Here is an 8,793-nt window from a genome sequence, read left to right as displayed (position 1 = left end):
AACACCCCACACTCTGAGCAGCAAACAACTGTCATTCACTGAGATCACTCGCCATGAACTAGACACAGTAATAAGTGCTTTACATCAACCTCATATGTGCTCCACTGCCACAGTGAGCTCAGACAATGTCATATAACCAGAAAATAAAAGTTCATAATATGCCTTTATTTTGCAATTTATAAACCACTTCTGACTTGCCCTTTGAAAGTTAATTATAATTGATGACTGCTTTTCTTAGATGCTTCTGAAGCCCAAGAAAAGGGCAGAATGTAGTTCTTGATTTAAAAAAACAGAAAGGGAAGGAGGATGACCTTAACTACAAATAATATTCCACTGCAACATTATTGCTGTAAAACTTCCAAGCTGGCTGTTCTTCCAGATGCTCTCTTTTGATGGCTGTAGTGGCTGACAGATTTATATTTACATGTTCAAAACAATTAATGCTTCCATTTATTCATAGATTCTCTGAGGTTCCCGTAGAACCACACCACCTTCTGTCATGGCACTTTGTAGTCGTTTCATCTGGTTTTGAAAATCAGAAAAAAAAGGAAAAGATTAAGTCAGCAGCACGAGTAGGCTGAAAATACTTTCACCTTCCAAAAGACAGAAATAAATTGATTTGTTCTTGCTAACTTCCCAGCCTACAACGATTTTTCAGAAAGTGATCTTAATAATGATGTAAGTAAAAAGGAAATGTAGAGATGTCAAGGTTCAGCAGCATTTCAAAATATTACATGGACAAGATGTCAATATATGAACAGGAAATACAGTGGCTGACATCATGGACTACAGAATCAGTCACCCTGGGTTTGAAATCCACCATACACTGACTCTGGGCAAGTAAGCCTCAGTTTATTTCTGTATAGAATGAGAGTACTAGTCCCTACCCTATGGACTGATGTGAGGATTAAATGAAGTAACACTGTTGAGTACTCACCAAAGGGTCTGACACATGGAAAGTATTTGGTAAGTAAAAACTTATTATTATGTAAGTTACCTAATGCCAAGAATTAACACAATACCTTTTCAATAAGTACATGAAAACAAAAATACCGAGTCTGAGGCTGCCTCCCACGGGGTTGGTTGGTAGACCATGAAGTTGATTCCCGCCTCTAAGCATCTCTGTGCCAGCACTCGTCCTATACTCTCACAAGCCACCACATTTCTGGTACTATAAAGGTGCTTTTTAATAGCCCACTCACGAGTGGAGGCCGAAACCACAACCTTGCCACTCTGATGCTCCACAAGTGCTTCTACATGATGCTGAGTCCTTATAACTCGCAACCTAAATGGGGTGAGAAGATAATAAAATCACAGAAGAATCTGTATCCTAAAGTTACATTAATTGAGGTGAATAAATGACTAAATATTTTTCAACAATCCAGTGTTTGGTTAATTTACTTCAACATATTTAACTTGGATTTTGCTTGGGAAAAGTGTTTTTCCTCCGCCTTTATGAGAATATCCTCAATAATAACAAACTAAATAGTTCAAGTATCATGAAGAAATTTCTGAAGAGCTGAGTTTTATTTACAGATCTACTTCAAAAAGAGATTTGAAGAGACAGAGCTAAGTTACTGAACATATGCATGATGTGGATATACTTACTCTTTGCTTTTATTTATAGCTAGCACCAAAATAAATATAAGACGGAGCAAAAATTTAAATGCAAAAACTGAAATCATAACAGTACTAGAAGAAAACATGAGAAATTTTTTTATAATCTCAAGGTATGCATATTTAAATATGACATCAAACCATGTCATATGGCTTTTATTATTTTTCAGAAACAGGGTCTCACTGTCACCCAGCTTGGAGTACAGTAGTGCAACCACAGCTCACTGTAGCCTCAAACCCCTAGGCTCAAGCAACTCTCCTGCCTTAGTCTCCCAAGCAGTTGGCATTACAGGTGCATGCCACTGCATCAAGATAATTTTTATTTTATTTTGTAGAGACAGGGTCTCACTATGTTGCCAAGGCTGGTGTCAAACTCCTGGCTGGCCTCAAGCGACCCACCCTTCTCAACCTCCCAAAGCACTGGGATTACAGGCATGAGCCACTGTGTCCAGCTTCATATGGCCATTTTTTTTTTTGAGACAGGGTCTGCCTCTGTCTCTCAGGCTAGAGTACAGAGGCACGAACTTGGCTCACAGCAGCCTCTGCCTCCTGGGTTCAAGTCATCCTTCCACCTCAACCTCCCAAGTGGCTGGGACTACAGGTGCATGCCACTGCACCCAGCTAATTTTTGTATTTTTTTGTAGAGACAGGGTTTGCCATATTGCCCAGGCTCGTCTCGAACTCCTAAGCTCAAGCAGTCTACCCACCTCAGCCTCCTAATGTGCTGGGGTTACAGGCTGAGCCACCATGCCCAGCCCCTCATATGGCATAAAAAAGAAATGATGGACAAAATTTGCTGCATGGTAAAAAAAAAAAAAAAAGTAAAATGAAGTCAAAAGAAAAGCAATGAAACAAAAAATATTTTAGGCTGGGCATGTGACTCATTCTTGTAATCCCAGCACTTTGGAAGGCTGAGGCAGGAGGACTGCTAGAGCCAAGGAGTTCAAGACCAGCCCAGGCAACACAGTGACACTCTGTCTCTACAAAAAACAGAAAAAATCAGCCAGGCGTGATGGTGTGCACCTGTAGTCCCAGCTACTTGGGAGGCTGAGGTGGGAAGATTGTTTGAGCCCGGGAGGTTGTGGCTGCAGTGAGCCATGATAATGCCCTGCACTCCAGCCTGGGTGACAGAGTGAAACCCTGTCACAAAAATATAAAAAGAAAAAATATTTTAAACTCATATTGTTCAAAAAGCTAATTTACACAATATGTTAAAAGCCTCCTATAATTAACAAGAAAAATGATCAATAACTTGTGGGGAAAAGCAAGAGAGATCAGATTGTTACTGTGTCTGTGTAGAAAGAAGTAGACATAAGACTCCATTTTGTTCTGTACTAAGAAAAATTCTTCTGCCTTGAGATTCTGTTAATCTATGACCTTACCCCCAACCCCCTGCTCTCTGAAACATGTGCTGTGTCAAACTCAGGGTTAAATGGATTAAGGGTTGTGCAAGATGTGCTTTGTTAAACAGATGCTTGAAGGCAGTATGCTCGTTAACAATCACCACTCCCTAATCTCAAGTACCCAGGGACACAAACACTGTGGAAGGCCACAGGGACCTCTGCCTGGGAAAGCCAGGTATTGTCCAAGGTTTCTCCCCATGTGATAGACTGAAATATGGCCTCGTGCGAAGGGAAAGACCTGACCGTCCCCCAGCCTGACACCCATAAAGGGTCTGTGCTGAGGAGGATTAGTGTAAGAGGAAGGCACGCCTCTTGCAGTTGAGACAAGAGGAAGGCATCTGTCTCCTGCCTGTCCCTGGGCAATGGAATGTCTCGGTATAAAACCCGATTGTACGTTCCATCTACTGAGTTAGGGAAAAACCGCCTTAGGGCTGGAGGTGGGACATGCGGGAGGCAATACTGCTTTGTAAAGCATTGAGATGTTTATGTGTATGCATATCTAAAAGCACAGCACTTGATTCTTTACCTTGTCTATGATGCAAAGACCTTTGTTCACAAGTTTGTCTGCTGACCCTCTCCCCACTATTGTCTTGTGACCCTGACACATCCCCCTCTCGGAGAAACACCCACGAATGATCAATAAGTACTAAGGGAACTCAGAGGCTGGCGGGATCCTCCATATGCTGAACGCTGGTTCCCTGGGTCCCCTTCTTTCTTTCTCTATACTTTGTGTCTTTTTCTTTTCCAAGTCTCTCGTTCCACCTAACGAGAAACACCCACAGGTGAGGAGGGGCAACCCACCCCTTCATAACTTAATAGGCAAAGCATTATCCGAACAGACTGTTCACAGAAAAGAAAAATATTAATGACTCAAATTCACAAAAATATGCTCAATCTCACTAACAAAATGCATGGACAAGACAATTCGATGCAACATTGTAATCACAAAAGATAATCACCCTCTAGGAGCGAGTTAAGTAAAATCCATGCAATAGTATTCCATACAGTTAATGAAATCAATGAAATAATGCTTTATAATGATGAAGATAATAGTTAACATTTACTGAGCACTTAGTATATGCCAGGCCTGTCTTAACGATTTATAGATAAAGCTTATGTCTCAATTCTATTATTTTTTCTTATTTTTTTTTTTTAGCTGCAGAAACTAACACAGAAAGGTTAAGTAACTTGAAAAAGATTAAAACTAGTAAGTAATGGAGCCATGGTTTAAGTCCCAGTGTCTGGCTCCAGAGTCAATGCTCTTAACTGCCATGAAGAATCTCCAAGATGTATTTTTAAGTGCGTGCTTGGGGTAGTTGAGGGTGGTGGTGAAGAAAGATGCGGAAGTGTTTATCGTATGCTAAGATTTATTGTTTTTAACAGTTTTTGCTTATATACATAGACAATCTTTAGAAGGACACACAGGAAACTGTACTCCCTTTGGATTTTATAACATACGTATATGTTATACTTTAAAAAGTCAAGTTTAAGTTAAAGAAAACACACCCAAATCAGAAGATTCTCACTAGGATTCTCAATGTGAAATAGAAGAGGCATTAGATTTGGAAATATGGAGTCTACTCCTGGTTTTCCTGGTGGCTCTAGTAAAAAATCACAATCTCTTTTTTTTTTTTTTTGAGATGGAGTCTCACTCTGTCGCCCAGGCTGGAGTGCAGTGGCACGATCTTCGGCTCACTGCAAGCTCCGCCTCCCAGGTTCACGCCACTCTCCTGCCTCAGCCTCCCTAGTAGCTGGGACTACAGGCGCCTGCCACCATGCCCGGCTAATTTTTTTGTGTATTTTTAGTAGAGACGGGGTTTCACCATGTTAGCCAGGATGGTCTTGATCTCCTCATCTCGTGATCCGCCCGCCTCAACCTCCCAAAGTGCTGGGATTATAAGCGTGAGCCACCGCGCCCAGCCAAAAATCACAATCTGTTAAACCAGGAGTCAACAATCTTTTTCCACAAAGTGCCAGATAGTAAATATTTTAGGCTTTCTAGGTCCAATAGCTTCTGTTGAAACTGTTCGACTCAGCCATTGTAGTGCTAGAACAGCCAGGTGATGTGTAAACAAATGAGAGTAGGTACAGCTATGTTCTAAGAACCTGGGCAACGAAATTTGATTTTCATTTAATTTTCCCAAGCCACAAAATATTCTTTTGATTTTTTTTTTTAACTTAAAAAAGTAAAAACAAGTTTTTAGCTCACAAACTACCTTTGGCCCACGGGCCGTAGTTTGCTGACACATCTTAAACCATTTGTTCAGTGAAGGGCCCGATTCATTATGTCAAAGGTCATTTCCTACTATAATATTCTGAAATTCTCTACTTTTAATATTGCGAGTAAGGCAGACAGAGAAAAAATGAGGAAATACATCTTTAGTTATTTTTAATGATCCAAATATTAAATAAATCAAAGTAATACGTTGGGGCTGAGTGCAGTGGCTCACGCCTGTAATCCCAGCACTTTGGGAGGCTGAATCAGGCAGATCTCTTGAGCTCAAGAGCTCGAGACCAGCCTGGGCAGCGGCGAAACCCCATCTCTACAAAAAACACCAGAAAAAAAAAAAAAGAAAAAGAAAAAAATTAGCCGGGCATGGTGGTGTGTGCCTGCAGTCCCAGATGCTCAGGAAGCTGAGATGGGAGAATCGTTTGAGCCTGGGAGGCAGAGGTTGCAGTGACCTGATACTGTACCACTGCACTCCAGCCTGGGTGACAGAGCCAGAGCTTGTCTCAAACAAAACAAAACAAATTAGCTGGGAGTAGTGGCATGCGCCTCTAGTCCCAGCCACTCAGGAGGCTGAGGTGGGAAGATTGCTGGAGCCCAGGGAAGTCAAGGATGCAGTAAGCAGATATCATACCACTGCATTCTAGCCTGGGCAACAGACCCAGACCCTGTCTCAAAAACAAAGAAAAAAGAAAGTAATAGGTTGGGTGTTTCAAAAGATTTTTTGCCTTAAGATCCAGATTATTTAAAAAGTGAACTGCCTACTCCGTTTCTTGGACTCCCTCCTCTATGAGTAAACATGTATCACAGCAACTGTAACACATCATTATCCCCATTCCACTTTCCACTATGAAACTTAAGACTTTTGATGACAGGGATAACATCTACTTTATCTTTGTAACTCCTGCCTCTAACACAATGCCTAGGAAGTGATACAGGTACGATGCTTGTTCAATAAATAAATAATACATCACACAGTAATGATTTCCAATTTACTCTTATAACTTTATATAGTACTTAAGAACTCCTTAAGAAATTCTAAAAAATCCTCACCAAGCAGATAAGCAGCACATAAACCTGATAAACACTTACATGCTGTAGTATAGTGGTAATAACCTAGCGTCCTGGCTCTGAGGTCAGTTAAAACATATGTAAATCTTAGCTCTGGCACTTACTAATCATGTCTCCCTAAACCTCAATTTCTTTGATCCTGTAAAATGGGGGAAATTATAACTGCCTCATGATGTAATTTTAAGGATTAAATGAGAAAAAACATATAAAGCAAGTAGCATAATTCCTGGCAAATATAAGTGTTCATTAAACAACCACCTTTATAACAAAGTAACTCAAGTCATACTAGACTCCTAACTGGTCTTTCTTCAAGTCCTGCTCCCTCAAAAATTTAATCTTCCAAAAAGCAGCTAGAATGATTTTTTTTTTTTTTTTTGAGACAGAATTTTGCTCTGTCGCCCAGGCGCTCAGCTCACTGCAACCTCCGCCTCCTGGGTTCAAATGATTCTCGTGCCTCAGCCACTGGAATGTAGCTGGGATTACAGGCATGTACCACCACGCCCGTCTAATTTTTATATTTTTAGTAGAGACGGGGTTTCACCATGTTGGCCAGGTTGGTCTCAAACTCCTGACCTCAGATGATCCGCCTTCCTCGGCTGGCTCCCTAAAGTGCTGGGATGACAGGCATGAGACACTGCGCCCAGCCAGAATGATCTTGAAAAACCAATTCGGGCTCAAGCTTTAAATCCTCTCGTAGTTTCCCACTATAATGAAAATAAAGTCTAAAGTGCTCATCTTGACTTACAAAGCTAATCATCTGTCGCCTCCTTACCCCTCCATGTTCATCTTGGGCCACTCATCCTCTGCCCATTGAGCTTCAGATCCACAAGCCCTTCAGTTCCTCACCCCAGCAGTTTCCTTTGCTAGGACTGCTCTTTCTGGCAGATGACTCGGCTTCTTCCTCTTTCAGATCTCACCTTCTTAAATGTCACCTTAGACAGGCCTTAGTAGGTATCCTGTCCGCTACCGTAACATCCTCTTTAAATAGCCCCCATCACACCTATTTGTTGTTTGTTCCAGCCCCTCCGCGAACCCTGCCTCTACCCGCCGCGTGGCAGCTACCTGGGAGAGTGCCTGGAGTTGAATGAATGAAAATAGTCTGTAGGGTGCACTGCCCTTGTCAATCACAAGCAGATTTAATTACCTGTGCCAGAACTCACGGGAGGGAAACACCGTCCGCCAGCCCCGCTCTTTCCTGGCTACAGATAAAAGCTCCAGGTTCCGGGGGTTCCGGTTGGTGAATTCTGGGGCGACAGCTTCATTTTCCACAGGGTCCACTTCAGGTTTCGCTGCCGGCTCGGAGCTGGTTGACAGGGCTGCGAACCTGCACCCTGGGCAACGGAAACAACCGCACAGGGCTTAAAAATGACGGATATGGAGAGCGCACGAACCCGCTCTAACGTCTATCCGCTTTTACACCCCCAATCTTCAGGCCCGAAGGGACGAAAAATACGTATGCCCACAGGGTGGAGTCAGCACTGACCCCGTCCTTAACTTCCTACTGTGGTCTTCGCAGTGCCGCGAGCTCTATTTCGATCCGGCACGTCGAATACACAATAGAACCCGCACGTTCCAATGTACTGTGCAAGCCCTGGCGAGTGAGCTGGGAGAACGGGGGTAAGACTAATTACCAGGGTTCCTGCAAACCGAGAACAATCCCCAAAACCGCGACCGAAGCGCCATCGCTGAGACGATGTCGGAAAAGCCTCGCCTCTTTTTCCTCACGGACGACTCAGTCGCTCGTCACGCGCAGCCATATAAAGTCAGGGACAAGCCTTTGGCTGCTGTAGATCCCCAAACTCTCCACGCCAGACGCCGCCGACCCGGAAGTATAAAAGTCCCCTGCCACTGAGTGGCCAAGAGGGCGATCTGTTATCCTGTACCGCCAATCATCGCTCACGTCGAGGGGCACGCAGGCCCTGGAGCCCACCAACCACCTCGTAGCTACGCCCACGACCACGCTTTTTGCCTAAGTCCGGGGTCAAAGGCACACACCCCACAAAACCATGTTTGGGTTTTCTGCTCGGAGAGCTTGGGCGGTCATTGACTGGTCCACACACACCCCACCTGGGCACCGCGTAGGAATGAGGCAGGGCAAGATGCAGTTTTCTCCTTAAAAAGGGTGGTTGTCTTCCTCGAACCAAAAATTTTCCCGTATGGCCCGCTGGAAAAACTGCCCCGTCCCACCCGGGTTCGCGCCCTTAAACTTACACTCCTGAGGCCTGGAGCAAAGCCGGCCGATCTGCCTCACGCTCCCCGAGCAGGGACAAGGAAAAGACACTAAACCTAAAACGCAAGACTCGCTCAGAACCCCAACTCTAACTTGGAGAAGGGCCCGCCCCTCCAGTTACACCCCAGCTCCAAGCCCCACCCTTCTTACAACCTTTTCTAGAAGGCACTAGAATGGCCCACTGCGTCTGCGCAACATCTTTTGAGGCGAAGGTTCAACCTCTTCCCAGCGGTCCAACATCCGAC

The 8,793-nt window shown here is 43.8% G+C and overlaps 1 protein-coding gene across 2 annotated transcripts; it reads right to left on the bottom strand.

Moving 5' to 3' along the window:
* Positions 1-144: 144 nt before the first annotated feature.
* On the bottom strand, positions 145-8,744 carry MRPL18 (mitochondrial ribosomal protein L18). 2 transcript variants are annotated; one of them, XM_004044904.4, is made up of 4 exons: positions 7,950-8,744; positions 7,463-7,649; positions 1,054-1,285; positions 145-522 (listed from the first exon to the last, which is right to left on the bottom strand). In XM_004044904.4, exons 1-4 carry the CDS (start codon positions 7,999-8,001, stop codon positions 451-453), a joined length of 543 nt encoding a protein of 180 aa, XP_004044952.1. In that variant the 5' UTR covers positions 8,002-8,744; the 3' UTR covers positions 145-450. The 2 variants fall into 2 exon arrangements, with proteins under 2 accessions (XP_004044952.1, XP_018884591.1); XM_019029046.3 differs by having other exon boundaries at positions 455-522; positions 1,203-1,285; positions 7,950-8,086.
* Between the last annotated feature and the right edge of the window lie 49 nt (positions 8,745-8,793).

The sequence above is a fragment of the Gorilla gorilla genome, chromosome 5 (genome assembly GCF_029281585.2).
Source record: "Gorilla gorilla gorilla isolate KB3781 chromosome 5, NHGRI_mGorGor1-v2.1_pri, whole genome shotgun sequence".
Lineage (NCBI taxonomy): Eukaryota > Metazoa > Chordata > Mammalia > Primates > Hominidae > Gorilla > Gorilla gorilla.
Note: the sequence above shows the minus strand (reverse complement) of the source record. Positions and strands in the feature narration are given on the sequence as shown.

What these genes read in the sequence shown, in the direction of transcription:
- MRPL18 (XM_004044904.4), bottom strand. Translation starts at nt 8,001, where the DNA reads ATGGCGCTTCGGTCGCGGTTTTGGGGATTGTTCTCGGTTTGCAGGAAC. An exon ending in TCCCGTGAGTTCTGGCACAG is followed by an intron (nt 1,286 to 7,462) that starts GTAATTAAATCT and finishes CACCCCATTTAG; the next exon opens with GTTGCGAGTTATAAGGACTC. An exon ending in GGGAGGCAGCCTCAGACTCG is followed by an intron (nt 523 to 1,053) that starts GTATTTTTGTTT and finishes TTTCAAAACCAG; the next exon opens with ATGAAACGACTACAAAGTGC.